The sequence below is a fragment of the Rutilus rutilus genome (genome assembly GCF_951802725.1).
Source record: "Rutilus rutilus genome assembly, chromosome: 17".
Taxonomy (NCBI): Eukaryota; Metazoa; Chordata; class Actinopteri; order Cypriniformes; family Leuciscidae; genus Rutilus; species Rutilus rutilus.
Genome location: NC_140230.1, coordinates 13214388 through 13241048, shown reverse-complemented (window position 1 = coordinate 13241048; position 26661 = coordinate 13214388). Strand labels below are relative to the sequence as shown.

General features: G+C 39.2%; 2 protein-coding genes across 4 annotated transcripts in view; one reads left to right on the top strand and one right to left on the bottom strand.

The window, feature by feature from the left end:
* Positions 1 to 18243, top strand: part of fam131bb (family with sequence similarity 131 member Bb) — a 51897-nt gene extending 33654 nt beyond the window's left edge. For all 3 annotated transcript variants that reach the window (XM_084385563.1, XM_084385562.1, XM_084385561.1), the window contains 4 exons: positions 103 to 243; positions 3381 to 3685; positions 6874 to 7128; positions 15054 to 18243. In XM_084385563.1, coding sequence (XP_084241689.1) covers positions 103 to 243; positions 3381 to 3685; positions 6874 to 7128; positions 15054 to 15284 — 932 coding nt within the window. In that variant the 3' untranslated portion in view covers positions 15285 to 18243. The remainder of the gene's footprint in view (positions 1 to 102; positions 244 to 3380; positions 3686 to 6873; positions 7129 to 15053) is intronic.
* A 107-nt stretch (positions 18244 to 18350) lies between these two features.
* The window catches only part of clcn1b (chloride channel, voltage-sensitive 1b), a 42010-nt gene continuing 33699 nt past the window's right edge, over positions 18351 to 26661 (bottom strand). The window contains exons 22-23 of the mRNA XM_084385557.1: positions 23027 to 23113; positions 18351 to 22919 (exon numbers count right to left, since the gene is read on the bottom strand). Of these exons, the coding sequence (XP_084241683.1) occupies positions 22542 to 22919; positions 23027 to 23113 (465 nt within the window). The 3' untranslated portion in view covers positions 18351 to 22541. The remainder of the gene's footprint in view (positions 22920 to 23026; positions 23114 to 26661) is intronic.

Here is a 26661-nt window from a genome sequence, read left to right as displayed (position 1 = left end):
GACACAGACAACAAGTATCAATACACAATATGAATTAAAAAATGAAACTGCCGTGTTCTCACTGATTCTTACTTTAAAACCGTGCATTTTGAATCGTGTCAGGTGTGCTTCAGCAGTTCGCGATCTCTGAGGCGACGCTGATGGCCTGGAGCTCTATGGATGGGGAGAGCACAAGCGTGGGATCTAATCAGGGGAGCGTAGCCCACCTGAGCGAGGCCAACCAGGAAAGCATCACCAGCCGAGGTACTGACTACATTTCCCAGCATGCACTCCAAGCTCAGAGAATAATCGTACCTCTTCCCACTGTGCTTTAGGCTGGAAACTTAGGAATTAAATCAATTTAGTGACAAAACTTCCGTGTCACATTGTGAGCCCTGATGAGTGCTGTAATTATTCAGGCAACTTGCTGTCATCAACTGCAATCAAACACTTTCTTTCAACAACTTTGCCCATTTTGCCATCTCAGCTCAAATATGTGTAGAGGAAATTATTGCAATCCCTGACTAATTAGACCTTTTCCTTTGTTTTTTATTTATTTAGGCCTATGCTAAAAGGTTTCTTTCTAAAGAAAACTTTATATTGAAAGCCCCCTAGAGTGAGGGTGGGATTACTATATTGCAGCTTATTTGGAATGCAGTGCACATTGGGTTTTGAATAAATGAATAACTAAAGGTCAGGGACCCGTGACTCTCAAGAGAACAAGAACTAATCCACTGAACAGTTCAGTACAGCCTTACAGACTCACATGAGAGCTCAGAACAATGAAAGCCATCTGCATGTTACAGACAGATAATGTGATAATTATGCTATATGCTAAGGCAGAGGTGTAACAAAACTGTAACTATTTCAGGGTTTTGAACAAAAGGCTTTTGTAAATCCAGTTGGTACTTTCATCTTTAACATATGGAACATATCTAATAATAATAATAATAATAATGCATTTCATGACACCCAAGGCCTGAGTTAAAAGGTGAGTCTTGAGACAAGATTTAAAAGTATAGAGACTATCACTATTGCGAATATCAAGGGGGAGAGTGTTCTAGCTCCCATTGTGGTCACGGGTATACCCTGGTAAGGCAAGAGAAATTGAGAGTGAATATATGAGAGACCTGCATGCCAAAGACCGGATTTGGCATGCAGTCGTTCCAAATGACAGCCTTTAAGTTGGAATTCACTTGTGCTTGTATTACTGACTTAATCTATATGAATGTTAAACTCACTGAGCATAATTATAATAGAAGAAGGTGGTACACAGTAGTGAGAATAGTAGGGATTGCCACATTGATTTTTAGGGCAATGGATTCAAATGAAGAATATGTAGACACGGTTAACTGGGGATACTTTTCATTTATATTTATGGAGTATTGGCACAGGGTTTACAGACAAAAACACACCCTGGAGGAACAGTTGTTAAAATGCAGGAAATCCGCGGGTTTCTCCCAGGTCTCATTTAGACAGAGGAAATCAAACTTACGGTCAGACAGCAGATCGTACACCAGAGGCCCTTTGTTGGAGAGTGATCGAATATTAAGTAATCCAAAAGAGAGATTGTTTTTACCTGCATTGTTGCCAGCCGATCTGCTCAAATAAAAGAATGTAACGAATTCTAGCACCAGATAAAGAGTAAAAAATGATCTGTAGGCTATAAAACATTATGTATTATATGTATTATTCAAAGGTCTGTAATTTAAATTAGTTTTTTTAAAGGAATCTCTTATTATAACCAAGGCTTGCTTATTTGAATTTATTTAAACAGTTATTATTAAATATGAATTAAACGGTAAACACTTGTGAAATGTGATTACAATTCAAAATAGCTGTTTTAATTTGAATATATTCCTTTGATGCAAAGCTGAATTTTCAGCATCATTACTCCAGTCTACAGTGTCACATGATCTTTCAGAAATCATTCTGTAACTCTGATTTCTCAAGAAACATTATATTATATTCACGAAATGGTGTGGCTTTACAACACGCACGGCACAGGAGATTCAAGGAAATTGTCGTTAATAAACTCAACGATCGCACATAAAATCCACAGGAGATATAAACAAGTCTTAAATAAGGGCTTAAATACACGGAGAGATAATTAACTAGAACAGAAACAGGTGTGGGATTAATTAACAACCAGGAAAGCTAACGAGGGAACATGACTCAGGCAAAGCAGAACAGGGAACAGAGTGAAAACAAAACCAAAACACAACATTTAATACAAATATATTATATTAAAGTATCAATAAGAATTTTAAATGTAAAAAAATATAAAAATGACTATTTTACCCAAACCGTGTGTGCTATTTTTATTTATGTAGTTAGTATAGTAATAGTTTATAGTGTTGCATTATTCATCATAAGTCACCTGTATTGCAATCATTTGTGAGTGAAGTTGGTTGCTGTTGAGCACAAATCAGTCGTTTAAGAGGGTCCATTCCAGTTAGGATGTTGCCATAGAAGGTCTATAGAGAGAGAGAAAGGGCAAGAGAAGAATAAACTCAGTGGGCAGTCTGTGTACGAGTGTGTGTTGCTATGCTACATTACAAAAGCCATTTCCTCAGTAAATAAAGAACCTCATTTCTGCACTGCCGGAAGGGTGAAGTGAGTGAACACTCATTTTAATTTCACAATGATGGCCATGGGGTATATGCTAAAGCCAGAGATTTCAACGACAGAAATAGGATTTGCAGTTATTATTATTCAACATTGTTTTATAATCAGATATCATTTTGCTGTTGCATAGGCTGAAAAGTCTCAGAATTTGATTCGAAGAAAAAATAATGGAAATTTCAAAGCTTTGCAATGGATGTGGGCTCAAATAAATTAACATCTGCTCATTCTGTCCAATCAAAGCATCATAAAAGTTCGGACTGTAAGAGTTTTGACTATAATATTAAAGTGAATCAAAGCGGCCAAATCATGAAACTTAAAACAAAATGATTGATTTTACTTTGAATACTTTTGTGACTAAAGAATATATTATTTTCATTTGAAGAGGTTCATTATAACTAACCTATTTGTAAGACACTCATCAGTAATATTGATGGCGGCTCTCTGGAATACTTGATTCTGATTGGTCAGTCATGACATTTTGACCATTAAACCCAGGCAACTCATTTCCTTCATACTGTAGCTGTGCTATAGTCTCATTTCTCTCATGTCACTCTGGGTTCTCTTTCTTCTAACATAATAAAAGAATTCAAGCTCAGATCAATATTTCATGTCCGTTTATTTATTTATAATACCCGTGTAATAATCACCAGACGCCAACTCAGATCAGCACAGGCTGTGTGACAAATGATCTAAGATTCAAATTTGAGAGAAAAATATACAGAATTCATTTTTCATTCTCTCTCCCTCTCTCTTTCTTGTATCTGCTGTTACAGACCAGATAGTGCACCATTCTTCTGCAGAGGTTTGGCCCCACAGCTACGTCTCCCAGGGTCTTTACTGCCTTTCTTCCTCTGATGCTTGGGAGCCAATTAGTAATGAACAGTCAGGTGTGGCCTCTCCTGCCACTGGTTCATATGTCATGGCAGTCGGGACTGAGGGCGGATATGACCCAAGTACTGCAGCTCACTTCCTGTCCCAACAGCAACAGCAGCATTATCAGAACCAGTTACATCAGTTCCAGCACCTGCAGCAACAATACCAGCAGCAGCAGCTCCTGCAGTATCAACAACAGTCGCAGGTGAGTCATAAAACTACAACTCCCATGAGGCCTGTTTCACGCTGCACACATAAGCAGTGATGTGCATATTTATTTCATCATCCACATGAACAGGTGCAGACGTGTTGGTAGGTCAAAATCACGACACTCTTTGTGTCCGGAATTATTAATTTATTAAAAAATACGTAAAAAAAATGCAAATTCACTGAATCAATACACTTCTGTAATCAGAATGTTTATCATATCTGAATTAAAATTAATTTGGATAATTTTTACGTGGCATAAAGTCAAAAATGTTAGAGTGATACATTATCATAATAAAGAAAAAAAATTGAAATTCTTGAAAAGAAAAAATATTATTTCTTAATGCTTAATTTTTTATATTTTTTTAACACCTTATTGTAGTAAGGTCCCTTTTGTTAACATTAGCTAATGCATTAACTAACAATGAGCAATACATTTGTTGCAGTATTTATTCATCATTGTTAAAGGGACTGTGTGTAGGAATTTCTCCCATCTAGTGGTGAAACTGTATTTTGCATTCAAACGAATAATGCTCCCCAGCGCCTCACTTTTTCAAATGCGCGTTGCATCTACGATAGCCGTTATGTATTAAAAAGCTATGACAGGATGTCTTATAATAGCACTTCGAGTTTTTCTTCGGGTGAACAGGTTTGTTATTTAAAACAAACTGAAACGTGAAACAATGAAAAAAGAATGTTACAGTATGAATTACTGACTGTGAAAAACATTAACTATGGTAATTAGTAGTAATAGCTTCTTTACTCGTTATATTTTTTGAAGTACGTGCATTGTTAGATATCATCATCATCAGAGCCCTCTCTAAAGTTACTTTACTCAATAGCTGCTATTCATCAAAGAGCCTGTTTAACTTTTAACTATAAATATTCTACTGTCTATATAATAAAGTACACAACCAAGCAATGAAAAAAAACATTGTAACATTGACTTACCTGTCGAGAAGAAAGCAGGCAACTTCAGGGTCTCTTTTGAAAGCTTTCTCCTGCATTAGCTATCCCGACATTAACCCTTGTTTTTGTAATCTCCGGTCACGTTTCCTTTTACGGTCTATTTTGGACTTTTTCGACTCATCCTGTGACTCAGCATATGTATGAATGAACGGTGTATAAATAACCGTGCAGTGCAGCCTTTTAAACTTGCGCCTCTCACTGCTCTGCGCCTCCGCTTCTGCTGGCTTCAGTCACGTGACGCTGGTTCTGAACGAAAACGCGTTGTGGAAACGCGTTGGCCTAGTACTTTTTGTCCCTCTCTGCTATTATAGTTTTTCAAGATGGCGGAACTACATGGAAGCCTCCGTGGACCTACCCGTCCCATGTATATAAAGATAATAAATTCTTCGTTTACGAGGATTAGTCTGATCATTGGCATAGGTATTTGTACACCATTGAGGGCATATTTATTAATAAAAATATTGATTTTAGATAATAAAATACCTAAAAAGCTACACATAGTCCCTTTAACGTTAATTGATAAAAATGCAACTTGTTAGCTCATGTTAATTAAATATTAAAATATACAACTATTGATTTTAATAATGTATTAGTAATTCAACTTAGATTAATAAATGCTTTAGAAGTCTTTTTCTTTTTTTAGTTCAATCAACAAAATGACCCTTTTATCATTTATGCCCATGAAATTCTCAATGTGGAAACCCAGAAATCACTTCTTTTTTTTTGTACAGAACCGTAGCTTTGTAGCCGAAACACTGTCAGAGTGAAAGTAAAATGTGAGCCTTCATCATTTACGCACTGCTTATGCGTGTGGCATGAAAGCAGGAATTAAATAAGTCTCTGCACCATCATCTCCTGTATTAGTAACAGAGGAGTCATAAAATGTATCCTCCATATGCCTCTGCAAAAATAGTTCTTGGCACATTAACATAAGTCTCCCATAAGGCTGTGCTGCAACAGATCATTAACAGATACAAATGTATCAACAGGTGAGGTACAAAATTACCATTCCAATTAGCTCATTTGCGTGTTCTGCAACAACATCTCTTGCTCTGCTGGCTACAGAATCATGTTTGTGTTGAAATAGCACAAGTCCCGGTGGTCAGTTCAACAACAGCTTTAGTATCAGCAGTAAGAGCAGTAAAAACTTAATCATGTTCCATCATCCAGCCATTAACCAGAAGCCATTGATCGTCACAGTAATTGAGGTCTCATTGGAGCAAATGGGGAATCTAATACAACAAATCCCATCAGCCATTGCAAAGGGAGGGTGGGGGGAATGTTGTTGTTTTTTCAACCACAAAAGAGCACAAGTCGGGTTCTGAAAGTCATTCATTTTTCTCCGTTATAAACTTTAAGACAGACTTAGCAAAAGCTCTTTGATTGTTAAATATTGATAAATGCTGTCGTAGAAGCCATTGGTCACTGTGATTTCACCTTAATGTTTAAATGTTACTATGGAAACATAAATCATGCCAAAAGTTCTCAACAGTGAATGCCCATTCCCATTAAATATTACAAATTAATTGGAAAACATATTTGAAAATAGGATAAGACAAATAAACGTATTGGCAAATATAGTTTTTTAATTTAAGCATAAACCTCACTAATTTTGTTTACTTTTATCTAAAAGTAGACTTTTCAATTAAATTAAAATTATTCTCAAGAATGTATTTGCTTTAAAAAAATATAGAGTTTATTTTATTGGAAAACAGGACAAAATGATAGAGTAAGATAATGAAAATTTAAATATGATGACATAAACACACACACACACACACACACACACACACATATAAATATAATACATATATATATATACAAAAAAAGTAAATTGTGATATATGTATATATATATATTTCACAATTAACTTTTTTCAAAATATATTGTTTTTACTAAAAATTGCCTTAAGGCAATAGTTTTATTAATAATTGCTGATTCAATTATCTCACTGCTGTTGTTTTATGAGATTCATAAATCAATCCTTATAATATTTATAATAAAAATAATTTTAAATATTGTACTTTATCTTTTTTCATTTTTACGATTTTTGTAATTTGGGTTTCTCTTTGCTTTGGTTCTTAGCTTATAACTCATAGTGATTTTTTTGAATTGAGAAAATGATTGGGAAAACAAAGGAAGCTGAAAGAGTGGGCTTTCACTATTGTGCTCTGTTACTGCAATGGAAACTTGAGCTGTTTTCCTCTCTATTTGCAGATGTTGGATCAAAGACTACACAGTGCCACTCATTCTTTACAAGCTACTCCCAACAGCACCATCCACAGCCTGCCCTCCCGTACTCATCCCCCGTTAGTTGATCTGTGGGGGACAGTGGGGACAGAGACCTATCAGGCAGACATGATGGGCTACATGAGCATGCCTGTAACAGTAGAAGGAAATCTAACAGTCCCCACAGAGGAGGTGACGACAGATCACTCACCTTTACTGGAAGCCCAGGAGGAAGAGATCAAAGTGAGTGGGAAAGAAGTGAAGTGGCCCTTAAATGACACTTATGCCACACTTAAACATATCTAAATGTCACTGCACTAAAAGTAAAATAGCAAGTGATATCTGCAAACAATTGATGTTTGATCTTTTCTCAAAACTAACTTATTTTTAGTGGATGTATGAAGTCAGTTTCCTCACGTTCACACAGGCGCCACAGCAGAGTGTATAGCACATATCACAGGGGTAGTTCATCACATTAACTATGAACATGATTATGCACATGACAGACAATTATACAGTGTCTGAGGGTATGTTTACACAACAAAGAAGATGGAAAAGTTTTTCCTTTGCATTTTTCTGCGTACAGGCAACAACATTGTCAAAATAATCCCTGTTCACACAAATGGCGAAACGATTGTATTACGATTGTATTATTCATGCCAGGTCAGTAGTTGGCGATGTCAATTTGTAAAGAAACACTATGCATATATAGACAGAACACATAATGCGCATGCGCACATCATCACCTTTTTCACAAATTCGTGGTTTTGTAGTTTACACAGAGACGATAACTGTATCCTTTTTTTCAAAAACATTTTTAAAAGAATTTTCAGGCCCCCAAAACGGCATTGTCTTTTGGCCCTTAAATCCGTGATGTTATTGTTAGCTAAAGCTAAAACGATACAAAATTGTTTCTGTTAATTGAAATAAAACTGAAATAAATAAAACAGAAATATTAGATGAAAAACGTCTAGGTTACTAATGTTACCCCCGTTCTCTGAAGGAAGGAACGGAGACGTTATGTCAGAACTGAACTGACAAATTGGGATCTCGCCTGAGACCCCAATCACCTTCGAGTGTAAACTAAATGAGCCAATGGACATTGGCATGAGATTTGCATTTGTATATAAGGAAGCGTGCTTGTTCTCGCACATTTTAAGTTTTGCGCTGTGGAGCCGAGATGGTGTGTACCAGCCGTTCAGCAGTGGTACAGGAATTGTGGCGATGGAATGTAACATCTCTGTTCCCTCCTTCCCTATCAGTCAGTCACGTTCGATGTTACATCAGAACTGAACTGACGAATTGGGATCCTACCAAAGCGCCACTATTGCTGCCCCTTCCAGTGCCCTGCGACAACGACAGCAACCTACCAGGGCGGAAGACGGGACAGGGCTTGACTAGGAGGAGGTTGATCACTGTTGTTCCTTCTGACCCATACAGTGAGACTATTGGATAACACTGGCAAAGCGTACCTATGGAAATGGACGCTATGGAGACCACATCCTGCCCACAGGGATATTACATGTAGAGTTACACATATGGACTGGCTAACAGGGCAGTGCTACATATGGAAGGTCTCCGTGGTAGATTCAGCCTAGCTAGGCAGAGCGGGCTCTGCCAAGGGAAAGACACATGCTCGCCGACAGGGAAGCCGCACCGTTGAAGAAAACACATGTGGGATAACCCGTAGAGGAATCACAACACATGGTCACCTAGTCTAGCACAGGGACCTTCTGGGCATACACACAAGTGCTAGACCTAGCGTTGGACACCTCTGCCCCTTCTAACTGCCGAGAGTGCTGTGGCAGGGTTCACCGGTTGGGGAACTCACCTGTGGAGCAGATAAACACACGTATCCCGCCATGTCCGGTTGAGCCAGTACGGCATAACTAACAAGACCTGCTCCTCGTTCTCCCTGACCTTGCATAGTGTCTGTGCGAGCAGGCTCACTGGGTGAAATGCATACGTGCATAGGCCCCCGAGGCCAGCTGTGTGCCAGAGAATTCGTGCCGAGGGTCGCCTCGGTCAGGGAGTAAAACAACTGGTAGTGGGACGTGTCCGGAGAGGCAACCAGGTCTACCTGTGCGACCCTGAAGTGTCTCCAAATCAGCTTTACTGTCTGGAGGTGGAGTCGGCATTCTCCCGGGAGCGTGGGCTGTTGTGAGAGCTTGTCGGCTGCATGATTGAGCTCGCCCAGAATATGAACGGCGCAAAGCGACCGCAGTGCTTCTGATGGAGATGGCGAGCGAGTTGCGACATGCGACAGGAGAGTAGACCACCCTGATTGATGGTTGATGTACGCAACGGCCACAGTATTGTCCGTCCAGACCAGCACATGCTTGCCCTGTAGCAGGCATCTGAAGCAGCACAGAGCAAGCCATACTGCTTGCAACTCGAGGCAGTTGATGTGCCAGTGCAGGTGAGGTCCTGTCCAGGAGCCCGAGGCTGCACGCCCGTTGCACATGGCACCCCAGCCGGTGGTGAAGGCATCTGTTGAGACAACAACATGCCTGGACACTTGTTCTAGGGGAACCCCTCCCAGTAGAAACACAAGGTCTGACCATGGGCTGAAAGTTTGGTGACAAGCTGGGGTGACTGTCACTGGGTGCGTGCCGCGTTGCCATGCCCATCTCGGGACTTTGCCGTGAAGACAGTGCTGAAACGGTCTCATATGAAGCAACCCGAGTGTGACTGCGGTTGCAGATGCCATATGCCCCAGAAGCCTCTGAAAACGTTTCAGTGGAACCTCTCTCCTGCCCTTGAACGAATTCAGGGATATCAGCACCGACTGAGCATGTTCGATCGTGAGACGTGCTGTCTGGTTGACCAAATCCAACTCCATACCGAGAAAAGAGATCCTCTGCACGGGGGAGAGTTTGCTCTTTTCCCAATTGACCCGAAGCCCCAGATGGCTGAAGTACTGGAGCACCAGGTCCCTGTGTTCACACAACTGCTCTCGCGAGTGGGGCAGTATGAGCCAGTCGTCGAGATAGTTGAGAATGCGACCGGCATGTTCCCTCATAGGAACAAGGGCTGCCCGCCTCCATGACTTTCGGGAAGACACGAGGCGACAGGGACAGCCCAAAGGGGAGGACTTTGTACTGATATGCTCGTCGCTCGAATGCAAAGCGCATGAACAATCTGAAATTCACATTACTCTCAGGCAGGATCCCAATTCGTCAGTTCAGTTCAGACATAACGTCGAACATGACTGACTGATAGGGAACTTAAATTGTTGCCTGGGTAACTAACTGAAATACAATAACTAATTTTAAATACTAAAAAAAAAAGCTAAAAAAGCTAAAAAGAAATGTTAAAACACAAAAACGAATTCATTTTTTTTAACTAAAACTAATAAAAATGGAACATGCATATAACAAAATAACTAAAACTTAAACTAAAACTAAGAATGGAAAAACTGGAAAAATAAAAGTTAATTCAAAATAATAATAAATACTATAATAGTATTATGATAAAATAACGCTGATCCAAATATTGTCTTATTTTTTTAACAGCATACTGAATCTATTGATTTACCATTTAAAACCTAACAAACATCTATTTCTGTCAGCAGCTAGAAAAGTATGAATCCTGACTACATTTTCTGTAACTCCTCTCACTGTTGCAGTCAGGTATGAGTTGCTGTGTACAACTTTTCCAGCATTAAAGCTGAAGTGTGTAATTTCTGTGCTAATAGGAAACTGCAAAAATGACTTTTCAAACAGGTTTTTCAAACACTCCACCTATCTACTTTTGGTCAGGCAAAAGCATAGTCCCAGCCCCAAACTAAGACTAAGGCTGAATCAGTGTTTCTGCTGGTTTGTTAGTCAAATAAATTCGCAAGTTCCATCATCACCAATATGCTCTCGGCCTGTACATTATATATCTTTCATTCCTTTTAAATATATATCCATTTCAATCTATATATTTTAACATATCAAACAGTGCCATTTTTGAAGAGTGTGCATGACATTAATTGTGACCTCAAATCGATCAATTAACAGAACTTATTCTTCCACCACCTTCGCATGATGTCATTAACGACAGTCCTATACTGGCACCGCAGATGATCCTGTCTTTAGTTATTCTCCTGCAGTCAGTTTCAACAGGGACAAACTGCTGAACATTCGGCAGTACAAACCACCCAATCTATCATTGGTTTTTGATTATTCAGACATTTTGCTAGACAATATAGTTGGAGGGGCAGCGGCGCTGCTCAAGCGCTCTAAATTACTTTCGTCTAGCTCCGCACCTCGAGCCTTCGCTGACTGCGCGCTTACCTCTCCAAACGGACGAGGAGTTTATACTTGATGCGCTCACCGTTGCACTATTCTTTGAAGTGACGAGGCAGACTCTAATTGTCCTCTAAACCATCAGGAAGCCGCGATGAGAAGTAATGCACACATATGATATTTGTTTTTATTATACTTCAACAATTCCACACTTCAAATGAACCAAAGAATCATGTAAAACCCAGTAAACCTTGAGATTATTACTTGTGACAACAAAATATATGGACGTGAGAACATAAGTATTAAACTAAGTAAAACATCAATCTCTTAAATCTTTTCTAATTTAATCAAACGTTTTCATTTAATTTCATGAACATTTTATTAAACATGGACCTTTATTTTCATTCAAATGGATTATTTCTGCTAGGGTAGGCTCATTTTGTAAAATGTAAGCAATTCGTTTAGACAAGCGCAAACTGGGTTCTGGTAAGATGCTGGTAAAGACGTACCTGCTTGGTCATAATCGCTTCGAAGTCGTGCATCTTCGGAAGTGGAGCCAAAGTTACTGTGCACACCACCACGCAAAATGGGTTTGCAAGCATGGGAAGCGAACCGGCGCGCTAGTCAAGCTTCGACAGTGTAGCTTTAGAATCGCGTTGCTTAGCATCCATCTGGCAAACCTCTACTCCCTCCCCAACAAAACAGACAAACTTCTTCTCCAGTCCTGAACAAATAAAGACTTTTCAAACTCTGCTGCTCTGTTTCATGGAAATCTGGTTCTGAATCAAGCCATTCCGGACAGCGTGTTACATCTGCCAGGCTTCCAGCTGTTCAGAGCGGATTTTGACGCAGAATGAGCAGGGAAAATCTGAGGCGGTGGGACATGCTTCTACATCAACGAAAATGTTTCATGTAAAGATGTAACAGTGTTGAAGAAGATGTGCTGTCCTGATCTAGAAGTTCTCTTCATCAACTGTAAGCCTTACTGCTCACTGCTGGAGTTTTCCTCGTTCATTCTCAGAAGTGTTTACATTCCTCCACAAGCGTGTGTGAACGCAGCGCTGCAACAGCTGGAGGATCAGATCACAGACATGGAGCAATAACACCCAGACTCGCTTATAATCATTCTTGGTGACTTTAATAAAGCAAATTTATCCTGTGAACTGCCAAAATACAGACAGCACTTTACATGTCCTACCAGGGACAGTAATATACTGGACCACTGCTACACCACAATAAAGGATGCATATATCATTTTGTTCAGCTTTGGGGCTCTCTGATCACTATCAGGTTCATCTCATACTGACCTACAGGCAGAAACTTAAATCATCTGAAACTGTAGTAAAGACTGTAAAGAGATGGGCATTGGATGGAGCGGGCATTACAAGCCTGTTTCGAGTGTACTGATTGGAGTATTTTTGAAGCTGCTGCCATCGATCTGGACGAGCTCACATATACTGCTACAATATATATCAGTTTCTGTGAGGATATTTGCATTCCTACAAGGACTCATTCAGCATACAACAAAGACAAACCATGGTTCACAGCAAAACTCAGAAAGCTTCATCAGGCCAAAGAAGAAGCCTACAGAGGTGGGGACAGAGTCTTGTATAATCAGGCCAAAAACACACTGACAAAGGAGATCAGAGTGGCTAAGAAAAATACTCTGAAAAGCTGAAAAAACTGTTTTCAGCCAATGACCCTGCATCTGGCCTGAAAGACATCACCAATTACAAGACACTATCCCCCAGCACTGTGTCGAATCAACAACTGGCTGATGATCTGAATGAGTTTTTTAAAAAACTGGTTCACACTCCACACCCGTTCTGACCTTCTCTCCATGCATTCATCAACACCTTCAGCAACCATGTTTCCCTCCCTCCTGCACTTACAATCTGTGAAAAGTATGTGTCCCACGTCTTCCAGCAACAGAAGACAAGAAAAGCACCAGGCCCAGATGGCGTTTCACCAGCCTGTCTCAAATCCTGTGCTGACCAGCTGACCCCTATCTCCACAAAGATCTTCAATAGATCACTGGAACTATGTAAAGTCCTTTCCTGCTTCAAATGCTCCACCATCATCCCCATCCCAAAGAAACCCCAAATCACAGGACTGAATGACTACAGACCTGTTGTATTAACATCTGTGGTCATTTGTAAGACTGATGCTGGCCCACCTGAAGACATCACTGGACCCTTGCCTGACCCCCTGCATTTTGCTTATCGGGCAAACAGATCTGTGGATGATTCAGTCAACATCCTGCAACATCTCGACAGACCTGGGACTTATGTTAGGATCCTGTTTGTGGACTTTATCTCGGCTTTCAACACCATCATCGCAACACTCCTCCAGACCAAACTAAGACTAAAACCAAGCTTTCTGACAGCCAGGCAACAGCTAGTGAGACGTCCTACATCAGCACTGGTGGCTCCCCGGGATGTGTGCTCTCCCCACTGCTCTTCTCCCTCTACACCAATGACTGCACAGCAAAAGACCCCTCTGTCAAGCTCCTGAAATTTGCGGACGACCTTACAATCATTTGCCTCATCCAGGACAGTGACGAGTCTGCTTACATACAGGAGGTTAAAGAGCTGACAGTCTGGTGCAGTCACAACAACCTGGAGCTGAACACGCTCCAAACAGTGGAGATGATTGATGACTTTAGGAGAAAGCCCCAAACACTCCCCCCACTCACCATCGAGTCATTCAGGTTCCTGGGCACTACTCTCAGGACCTGAAGTGGAACAGTCACATTGACTCAATTGTGAAAAACGCCCAGCTGAGGTTGGACTTCCTTTGCCAGCTGAGGAAGTTCAACCTACCACAGGAGCTGCTTCAGCAGTTCTTCTCTGCAGTCATAGTGTCTGTCTTCTGCACTTCTGTAACTGTCGACTCTGCTACCAAATCACACCTCAGAATACTACAGCGGACTGCTGGGAGAATCATCCGTACACCCCTTCACACTCTCCAAGAACTGTACTCATTCAAAGTGAGAAAAAGGCTGGCAAAATCACTCTGGACCCCTCACATCCAGAACACTTCCTCTTTGAACTGTTGCCATCTGGTTGGCGCTACAGAGCTCTGTACAGCCAGGCACAAGAAAAGTTTCTTTCCTCCGGCCATCTACCTCATGAACAACTAAATGCCCCCACATGGGCAATAAACATGTTGTCACAGATTCTGCCAATATGCCCTCAGCACCAGCACCTGCTCCTCCCATCCGTTCACCATCACCTGAGTTCTAACCAGTTGCACCTGTCACTGCCTAATTACCTCTTCTACATATACTCACCATCCACACTCACCTGTTGTCCGGTCTTGTCGATCTCATTTTATACTTATATTTATTTAGCATACCATACCTCTTATTCCCATTCCCTTGCATTGTATATAACATACCTGTACATACATATATGTCTGTTTTGTGTATATTTTATGAATTTATACTGTATTTATTCACTTATTTTACTTTTTATTATCGGTCTTGTCGCTGTCATGATTTTGTCTGTGCACTGGAAGCTTCTGTCACCAAGACAAATTCCTTGTATGTGAAAGCATACTTGGTAATAAAGCTCATTCTGATTCTGATTGTTGAACAATGTAGTTCAAACGAAAGAGGTGCAACCATGTTACTACGTTTTCAGGAACCAGTCGCTAGTCAATTTCTCCAATGATGCATCAGACTGTGGTGGTTAAACAGCAAGTTTGTCGTTGTACAGGAAACGCACCCCTAGGGTCGATCAAACAAAAAATGTTTTTTGGGTAACAACTTAAAAATGACTTAACTGAACTACTACAAGTAATAATAGAAATTTTAACATTGGGCTGTTTAGTGTCCCATAACAAAACCTGTTTGGAAACTTACAAAACATTTGTTTTGCAATTTCGTTTAATGAAATGACACATACCCAGACTAATGTCCAGCCTCTTTTCCAGGAGGAAGATATAACGTTATGTATGGAACCAGAACCAGTGACATTAATTCCATCTCCAATGACGCAGAGAGAGGAAGTGACCTCAATGGGAGGAAGCAGTCCAGGTCAAGCCCCTGGAGATTTTATCACAGAGCGAAAGGCGTCTGATGTCTCACCGTCTGTAATTGAAGAGCTTGAAGAAAAGGAGGAGGAGTCAGAATCCTTGCCTGTAGACATCACAGCAACCAACTAAGTGGCCGGCGAGAGACCGGAGCTGGTTTTGACAGACATTTCAATCAGCATAATCAAACAATATCAACTCCTATTTCAGGAATCAAACACTATTTTGAAATTCAAGTGACTGCTCGAACCCAAAATGGAAAAGCAGAACTGACAGTTGCTGCACTGCGTACGTGAACATTATGATTTTTTTAAGCCTTATATTATGGATGTCTGAAAAAGCAAGGTACAGATTGGAGTTGGGAATTCCTTGGGACTGGGAATGGAGAGAATGAGGAAAACTCACCAAGAATGGAGCGATAGAGACGGAGGTATGTAATTCAGGAAGATGAATATGAAGAACTTTCGGTTAAATATGTGCATGCTTTTACAAAGAGTGATGGCTCTCGTTATTCAAAATAAAGACAATAAACTATAGTTAATAAACCATAATGATGATAATAATACAATTATTTTCTAAGAAAACTACAAAAAAAACGAAATATATAATTGTAAAATAGACAGTAACATAAGCTTTTTCCATGCCCTCCAGAACTTCAGATCATACACAGACGCTTACCATAAGATATCCATGTGATTTGACCACACAAATTCTCTTTTCCTCTTCAACTACATTTTGAAAGTTTTTGACGCTATTAGGTGGAACACAAGTTCAGTGTTTCAGGGCTGTGAAATGTGGAAATCGTTCAACTGAAACAAGCCACTGCACAATCTACACAATTCTGTCTGCTGTTTATATTATATGCAAGGTATTCAAGCCCTCATAGACTCAAATACACATAAAGACAAGTGCATAGGGTTCAAAAGTTTGGGGTCTGTAAAGTTTTTTAATGTTTTTGCGAGAACCTTTTAGTCATCAAGCCTGCATTTATTTGATAAAAAAAATACAACAAAAACAGTAATATTGTAACGATTTAAAATAACCTTTTTCTATTTTTATATATTTTAAAATATAGATGTAATTTATTCCTGTGATGCAAAGCTGAATTTTCAGTATCATTACTCCAGTCTTCAGTGTCACATGACCCTTCAAAATCATTCTAATGTGCTGATTTGCTGATCAAGAAACTGTTGAAAAGAGTCAATATTTTTGTGGAAACGGTAATAGATTTTTTTCAGGATTCTTTGACGAATATTAAGTTAAAAAACAGCATTTATTTGAAATAGAAATGTCTTTACTGTCACTCTTGAGCAATTTATTTATTTTAAATTGAACACACAGTATATTAGCTTATTCAAAGGAAAGAACCAATGACACAAATACACACAAATCTTATTGACCCCAAACTTTTGAATGGAAGTGTACAAATATATACACTATACTTGTGCTCTACAAAGGCCAAAATGCTACACCAACTCTGGAACCAAGAAAAATGAAAATGACAGATTGATTTGATTTTCAATTTTAATGCTGTTTTGCCTTTGCCTGACAGCAGACTATCCTATTGTTCTTAAGCTAATTATAAATGATTAAATCACATCCCAACCCCATTTTGATTCAAGTAGTACGAACTGTCACAAGTTGGTTATTAGGAGATTTTGCTAAATGTTTAAAAAAATCATTTTTCGTTTCACTTTATTTTGACGGTCCCTTTAACACATTCTGTTGACTATAATTAACGTCGCACCGACATGTCTACTAACTCTAGTTAGAGTGTTAGTCGAGTATTAGTAGGGTTAGGGTTAGAATAAGTTTATATGGAGTTGCAAAGTTGCTTATAGTCAGTAGAATGTCTGTTGGGGGAGCATCACAATAAAGTGTTAGCAGATATTTTGCAGATGGTTTACTAATACACTATGGACATATAGTTGCAATGTTACTTATAGTCAACAGAATGTTCAAAAGGAACCGTCAAAAATAAAGTGTTGCCTTATTTTTTGCCCTCACTAGTGTAATGAAACAAGCTTTTTCATCCGCGGATATATTTCACACTGGATTGTAACATAGCGTGCTTCCTTCTCTGTGTGTCGTTTGGCATGCATGATGTCTGTCATTGTGCTCTGGAGTCCTATACAACACTTTATAGATATTTGCACTGGACCTCAGTACTCTGAGCTGAGCCGGAGACTTACTCTGTGAGCTCTGTGTGTCTAGAGATTTGATTAGCTGCTTAAAGGAGAGAAACGTTTGAAAAACCTTTTTGCACTTGCATTGGTTGGGTGAAGGACAGATGCCTTTTAGATTGGAAACGTAATGTTTTATGAGACACAAAGTCACACTTCCCATTGTATTTGCAGAATTCTGATACCACATTTCCCATTTTATTTTGTTTTCTTTGGTTTAGTAAAACCTTGCCTTTAGGATTTTGAAATATCTAGATTAAATGACCTCGGATCAAATTATCTTTAGCTTGTTTTCATAAGAAATTACTATTGAGAGGAGCATAACCTCAAATTAATCATTAGAAAAACACTACAGTAAAGTTTTTTTTTTCCTTCCTTCAGTCCTGTTGGCGACTCATACTTGTATTTCTTGTGCCACTTGCAGGATCGGTTCTTGTTGATTATTTTTTATAATAAAGCATGTCATAATTTCTGATTTAAAATACGTATTCCATTGCCTACAATTCTTTTCACTATATATCAAGGGGAGAATAGAACAGGGCCTGGATCCACATACTGTAAATATCCTTTATTAAGATTTCAAGACAAAATGAGAATGGAAATGGACGTTGATCCGAGTTGAAAGTGACCTCATGAACAACTCAGGCCATATGGAATTTTGAACTGCACAGGCGTCTTCCTGTTCGTCATGGTCACTGACTATTACAGCCACTGTGACGATACAAACTTTGTGTTGACTGTGTGTTTGTATGTAAACGGACGTGAAGCATATGCATCGATTCCCAAAGTAGGCGAAGCCCGGTTCCTAAACAGAAGCTACATCATTCTGCATTGTGATGTCATGCATGAGTCACTAAGGATTTAACAACAACAACAACAACAACAACAAAAAGAAGAAAAAAAGGCAACTGTCTGGTTTTTATGACCGTTTCTTTGGAGGACACACATCTTTGATGAATGAGTGTAATACAAACTTGGTGGCAAGAATAGCGTTAATAGCTATATGAAGTGTATTGACTTGAATGAATTTATTTATTGACTGATTATTTATGCAATGTTGGGACAATGTTTATTTTTCTACAGAATTGTGTGCACTCCCTCCTGTATATGTTGGGGTACATATTATTTCACTGCTGGGCTCCAGAGGAAGATCTGACAGATTTTTTGTGTACAGTATAAAACATTTCTTAAACATCTCATTGTATGTCATAAGTTATTTGTTTTAAAATACTGTTTTACATGAAGCATACAGAATTCCAAAAGTTTCTCACATGAAATAATATGTGCCCATTTATTTATTTAAGAATTATATGGGGGAGGGGTTTAACTTCGAAGCCTGTGTGATATCAATTTGTTATTTTGAGATAAATGCACCTTTTGTTGTAATGGTATCACTCTGGTTTGGTGAGAATGTCATACGCGGTCATCCATCTTCCTCAAGTTTTATTTATTTTGCGATTCATGAAGCAAAATGATACCCAAACCTAAACGTTTCCATCTCTCACAGTTTTGTGCTCGTATAGACCTTATGCGCCAGAGAAACGAGGGCGCCGCCATCTTTAGAATATTGTCTTTTAACTTCCGTTTTTGCGGACTTCCTGAATATTTCTATGGCATTGCTGTCCAGGAGTAATTAGCTTTTGAAGTGGATTTACTTAATGTAAAGTTAACGAAAGTTATCATGAGGACTGTGATGTTAAAAGCAGATGACTTAACAAATGTCAGTCGACCGGAAATATTTAAAAACGAGCCGTTCATTTATAAACACGCAGAATCGCTGTGAAAATACAGACCGGAAGTCAAAAGACAATGAGCGCTGCGCTGAAAAGGGGCGGGGCTACATAAGGACGATTCTTTTCCGCGAACGTTATTTCGGACAGTTCAGTTCAATGAACCGATTAAACTATAGTTTGGTTAGCAAAATGACAAATATTCATGTGCATAGGCTATAGCTGATCAACATTTTATTCAAGTAAATAACAATAACAATACATTCCTTTTGACAATGATGTGCAAACGTGGAAGTTTTGCATGTCTAAATGAATAAATGAGTCAATCAACTCACCTTTTTACAAAGAAACTGAAATTTCGCTCCCTCATTCAAGTCCTAGATGGTTCACGCATTCTCGTAGTATCAGCATCTCGTAGGCTATCCGCAGACATTTCCGAGTTCAAACTGTTTTCTCAGTTTGACTGGAGAACTGCCAGTCAGATTTAATCAGTCACGTCATGGTGGAATTACGTTTCCTACTTGTAAAACGTGTTCGCGTCATCACTCTTATAGTTATTACTTACACTATGAACTTTATTTTATTTATTTTTCGCGCTCATACTATTGTATATCAGATGTTAAATATATCCAAAGTTCACAACACATACTTGTCATCCCACAAGCAAGTAGGCCTAAGCTGTGTTTTTTTAATGGAAGCTTGTTTCCACTTGGAAAACTTTTCTTTATCCCATCACAGACTCACTCTTTCTCATTTCATACAAACACAGCTGGTGCCATCTTGCATTTCAGTCATTGATTGTATTGAAAATAACCTCAGAGGACTTCAGTTTTACTGTAAAGCTGCTGCAGTGTTCATCTAGACCGGTTTTGTACGTTGTAATGGAGGATTTGAGCTGGTCATTATTGCCAAACAAATCTTTTACGATAACGAGAACGCTCTGACTGTACAATATGTCACCTGAGGGATATTACATGACCTTTATATTCCTCGTTCATTATTCTGGATGATCTGACAATCGATTAATTCATTGTCAGTTCAAGAGGAATTTCATTATTTACTCTGTTGTGCCTGTAATCCCACTTCCATATTTCACCTTTCCGTCTGAAAAATGCCTCAAAGATTTCGACCATACGATCAACCAACTTGCCAATCGCACGAATCCAGGTAATACTACTGCAACCAAAGGAGTGATGTCATGTGCTCTTTTATTGCTTTTTATGTAAGATAAGGTATATATGAATGAATAAATAACAAAGAGCCAAATGTACTTAGTTGGATGTAGTTGTTTATCATTTGTGTTTACAGACCAACTAATTTCAAATGGATTTTTTGTACGATTCTACTGCCACCTTTCACGACAAAACTTATGTCTGTTGGCATGATGCTGTAAACGGTCCTTTGCTCTACCTCTCTCCTTCTTTCTGTGAACTTGTCTTTCTCTCCTCTTTCCCTTCGTATGTTATCTGTCTATAACTCAAACCCTGTGTTGTCTCCTCTTGGTGGAAGAATCAAATTCAGAAAAAGTAATACTTTGGATAAGAAACACTGTCATGATCAAATTTATGATTCAACATGTTCGGCAAACTATACAGACACAAATCCATTGATGTGGGACTGACTGATCTATAAGAGGTGTGATATAAAAGTGCTCTGTGACACGTACTGTATATCTATGCATGCTTTACTGAAGGTTATAAGATGGTTCTTCCAATGTGCTCTTCCTCGTCCTCCATCTCTCTCTCTCTCTCACCCATACCCATCTCTTCTTCCTGCACGAACAAAACACCTCCCTGACCTTCAAGAATATTGCTATTTGTTTATTTTTCCCAAAAATAACGAAGAAACAAATAAATGAAGCAAACAAAGCCTTATTGCGCACTTTGTGTATTTTTAAGACATGGCAAAAAAGCCTGCATGCTATTGAGACCATTAGAACACAATTATAGGCAAATAAAAATTCATCTGAAATTCATCAATAGAACAATCAAAGATCCAATGATAAAAGTAATGACTTTGCAGCTTTAATTATGTAGTAAACAAAACTGTTTCATAACGAATGACTTGTGATTAAAGGAATATTCCAGGTTCAGGACAAGATTAAATTACATTATAGCATAATGTCAATAACCCCCAAAACAAGGAGGTCAAAAAAGTAGTACAAATCTGGGTTACAGTGAGGCACTTACAATGGAAGTGAATGGGGGCAATACATTTATGTTAAAATATTGACTATTATAATATTAAAGCCATATGATGTAAAAACTATGCGTTAACATGATTTTAGTACGGACAAAATAACTTAAAACAGCTGTAAAAAATAAACCGCTTAAAAATAAAAGACAAATTAATGTTAGTGTTTTTATAAAAGAACAAGCTTCTTATTTCTGCCTTTAAATCCAAACATTTGTGCCGTTCACTTCCATTGTAAAAAGTGATCAATAAGTTGTGACAACATATTTTTTACGTTGCTTTAACTCATCAAAATAAGCAATTTTCAAGTTATACTTTATACTAAGTTATACAAGATTCAACAAATTTTCTTAAAGTCAGTTTAATGTAATTTAAGTTGAAATTACTTAAACATCCAAGTTGATTGTACTCAATTTAAGGTAGCAACTTTTTCTTTTCTTTTTTTTTACAGTGTACCTCACTGTAACTTTGATTTTTTACTTTTTTTCTAAGAAAAAGAGAATTTGTTTGTGTGGTAATTAACATTGTCACAAATTCTGTGTATTATTCTAGTATTATGTATATACTATAGCATCTATTAACATTTTGAATTAGTTTATTTTTATATTATCAGTTTTCATTTTAATAATTTTGTGATGCCGAGTTTCTATTTTATACATATTTCAACTGAACTTTTTCATCTAATATTTACATTTTATTTTATTTCAGCTTAATTTCAATTACCGAAAACTATTTATAATAGTCATAGTTACCAAAAACAACACATTCTTGAACCTTGAATACTCCTTTAAATTTCACATTGACAAAATGTGCTTCATGTGGCAACATTTAAATGAGCAAGTCGAAACATTTAGTATATCTGAATTAACCTGAAAACATTGGGTTACACCAAGACAAGTAGTTTTTTTAAGGGTCAGATCAGGTATAAATAGCTCAAGGTAACAAATCTTTCATTTTTACACACATTTTTACAGTGATATAATAAGAAGTACAGCAGACAAACACTGGGATGGATTGGCAATGAGAGGGGAAGGCATTCGACTGTCCATATGTACAAATGTAATAGACAAACAAAAAGAAACTCAACTGAATAAAAACATCTAGAAAGAAAGAGCATAAGAGTCCAGTCCGGAGAGTAGAGAATCAACCAACAAGTCAGATTGTGCAGCTCTGGTGCAGCTCTGGTGCAGCGCTGCGACCCATGCTGGGCTCAAAGGCAGCACCGTAATATGGTTTGCCTCCCCCTGGAGGGCTGAATTTGAGTAAATTACAAAACAGTAGACCTATAAAGGCTCCTCATCACTCTCTCTATCAGCATCCGCCTCTGTTTCAGGCACAGGGTGAAGAGAGGAGAGAGGGAGTGTGGAAGAAGAAGAAGGGGAAGGCAGTCGCTCCTGAGAGGTGCTGACCGTACTTCTGCTGCTGTTGCCCGTGGCGACGTCGCACTCTTTCTCCGCTTTCTGGACACAACTTCTAACTGACTCGTCTTTAGTCTCTCTTTTCACTCCCTCGCTCCACAGCTCTCTGTCCCGTGTGGGAGAGGACTGGATGGAAGGGGAATGAGAAGGCTTTTTGGCTTTGCGTCTCGCGTCTCTGAAACTGGCCAGAGGGGGACGCAGTCGCACTCCGCTACGAGTCGAACCCTCGATTGCTTTCTGGAGCTGGGTGTGAAAAGGAGAGAACAGCAGAATTGTTTACTCGGACACACCAGCATATGACAGAAAGAATGCAAATATAAATGTTGACACAGGCGATAAATCATCTTTACCTCTTTAAGTGCGACCACCCCAACCAGTTTACCAATACTGGTTACATACGCATGGCTGAGACCCAGCAGAGAGAACAGCGTGTGAGTCTGAAACAAACAAGCAAGCATATACTTGTGTGTGTGTGTGTGTGTGTGTACACGCACAATAAAAAAAAATGAAAAAAATATATATTTATATATAATAATAATAAATGTGTATTGAGCATCAAATCAGCATATTAGAATGATTTCTGAAGGATCATGTGACACTGAAGACTGGAGTGATGATGCTGAAAATACAGCTTTGATCACAGGAATAAATTACATTTTAAAACATATTCAAAAGAAAACAGTTATTTTAAATTGTAAAATTATTTCACAATATTACTGTATTTTGGATCAAATAAATGAAGCCTTGGTGAGCAGAAGAGACTTTTTTAAAAACATTAAACCGTTCTAATAATTTTGGCCACCACTGTGTGTGTGTGTGTGTCAAAATCCTTAACGCTTTAAAATAATTGAATGCAAATAAATGAATGAATGAAGTACACATATTTTACATCGCGCATGATCTTGGGAGTCAACTGCAGTAATGATAGTTTGCGGTTTGATATTGAGATTTCTTTTGAGATAAATCCGCAGTGCGCTGTCGTAGACATGCAAATAATATCGCATGCCGTTCTTCATGATTTGTGAATTCAGGTGACGCGGTCCCAAATCAGTGTATTATTCACAGTGCATTTTATAATGCATATAGCTCCAAAATTTGGACTGAAACCATGTGTCATCTTGACCTGCTTGATTTGTCAATCACTCTTTTTAGCTTGAACCTGATTTGTGAAAATCGCATTTCAGAGTGTTTCTCACTGCTCTGTCCTTTTTTCTTGTGTAATAATGGCAAACAGGCAGTGCCAATGAATAACGGTCCAAGCCGTTAGACAAATCAGCTTATAAGTTTACAAAACACTCATCTAGTCGGGTCATGCTAGGCTCAAATAGACTATCTGTGATTTGTGAAATATTTCACAATACATTTTTGGTCAGTTTACCCTTCCTCGAGTCCACTTCACTATTCCGATTCATGAAAGGTTTCACAGTCGAGTTTTTATCACTTAACACTGAGTGATTACTTCCCTATTCTGATTTGTGAAATAATTTGTATGCTTAATTTCATAAATGTGTGGTTAATCAACAGGAGAGAACATCAGTCTGTGAGTGTTTACTTTTCTCAGTAGATTTTAGTGCGGCTCTTTGTTGCTAGGAAACTTTGTTTTCATTTACTGTGTCTCACTCTGGTAAAACGCGGGCCTGTTTGGCATTTGTTTGTGTGTCGTGACTTTTGAGTTTCGCTTGGCCAAATAGTAGGGCGTGGCCTGCTGTATTCAATAACGAGGTATTAAGCGTGTATAAAATAGGTTAACGTTAGTGCACCGCGGCAGCCCTTGTGTGAAGACCGAAGACTGTAAAGACCAACTACTCAACCTGAGCGACTCCACCGAGCAAGGACCAACGAGGCACTTGAGTATTAATTTCTTGTTGTTTATTTAATTTTCTTGTTGTTTCCTTTCTCTTCTACACAACTTTCATGTGATATTTCTTACACTATGTTTTCAAATCCCTACTATTACTAACATGCGTAAATCAAATATCACACATCAGAGGCAGTTCAATCCTAACAACCTGCGTACCTTTCCGGTGTCTTCTAGTACTATATTCTCTTTTCCTATTGGTCTCTGGAATTGCCAGTCCGCTGTAAACAAAGCTGATTTCATTACATCTATTTCTAGTCATTCAGGTCTCAGCCTACTGGCCCTGACTGAGATCTGGATCAGACCAGAGGACACTGCCACACCGGCTGCCCTCTCCACTAACTTCACTTTCTCACACACCCGTCGTCTGACTGGTAGGGGTGGTCTGCTCATCTCAAACGATTGGAAATTTGATCATTTACCACCTCTGTGTGACAACAGCTCATTTGAATCACATTCAATTACCATCACTAGCCCTATTAAAATCCATTTTGTAGTTGTATATCGTCCCCCAGGTCAGCTTGGCAGTTTCTTGGAGGAGCTTGATGTGCTACTATCATCCTTCCCTGAGGATGGTACTCCTCTCATAGTTCTTGGAGACTTCAACATCCACCTAGAAAAACCTCAAGCTGCTGATTTCCACACTCTGCTTGCCTCATTCGACCTCAAACGAGTATCTACTGCGGCTACTCTCAAATCAGGTAACAAATTGGACCTTATTAACACACGCTACTGCTCCACTGACCATACACTGGTCACTCCACTGCACACCTCAGATCACTTCCTCCTCACTCTCAACCTCAGCCTGCCTCAGAACACAACACACACTCCTCCACAGGTCACCTTTCGGCGAAACCTACGCTCACTCTCACCCTCTCGCCTATCCTCTCTGGTCTCATCCACACTTCCTCCACCAGATCAGCTTTCAACACTAGATACTAACAGTGCAACTGATACTCTTTTCTCCATTTTAACATCCTGCTTGGACAACTTCTGCCCCCTTTCCTCCAGGCCAGCCCGTGCCACACCCTCTGCCCCCTGGTTATCTGATGCTCTCCGTGAACATCGTTCTAAACTCAGGGGTGCAGAGAGGAAGTGGCGCAAATCGAAAGATCCTACTGACCTTGGTCTTTATCAATACCTCCTCTGCTAATATCTCTACTGCTAAAATGACTTACTATCACAACAAAATTAACAATTCTTCTGACTTTTCAAAACCTCCTCCTCCTTCATCAACCCTAACAGCTGACGATTTTCCACATTCTTTATAAATAAAACAACCACCACCGGCCAATTTACCAAACCACAAACTGACACACATATTTACCAGCTAACACACACATTCTACCCTCCTTCTTTCTACTTTCAGAGGCAGAAGTTTCCAAACTCCTCCTTTCCAATCACCCTACCACCTGTCCGCTTGATCCTATTCCCACTAACCTACTTCAAGCCATTTCATCCTCAGTTGTACCCGCACTCACACACATCATAAACACCTCTCTTCACAATGGTACCTTTCCCACAACATTTAAGCAGGCTCGGGTAACCCCACTGCTTAAGAAACCCACTCTAAATCCAGCACATCTGGAAAATTACAGGCCGGTATCTCTTCTTCCATTCGTCGTGAAAGCACTTGAACAAGTTGTTTTCAACCAGGGCCCGTATGTCCAAGTTTATAAAGCGACGAGAATACTTTTTGTGCGAAAAAAACACACAAAAATAACAACTTTATTCCACTATTCATTTCCTTCTCTCTGGGCCTTGAGTCTTTTCACGTAGTATAACTGCGCGGCGCATCTGTGTTGTACGTCACACGTAGGCTCACGCCGACGCTGGTCATGTGTGTGACATAATAAGACCATAAGACCAGCCTTCAGTAAGACCCTGATCCCTCCCCCTCCTCCTCTTCCAGCTTGCCGGGATGTAGTGTTGACAGGTGGGCTCTCATGTTGCTCGTCGTCACGTGGTGTGTGAGTTTGGTCCTACATATGTTACACATCACTTTGTCCTTACTCGTGATTTTTCCCTGTTTCTTTGGGAACCCAAAGTAGCGCCACACGTTGCTTTTCAAATTGGCGGGAGTGTAGATTTCGAAATCCTCGTCAGGCGTGTTTGTTTTGGTATATA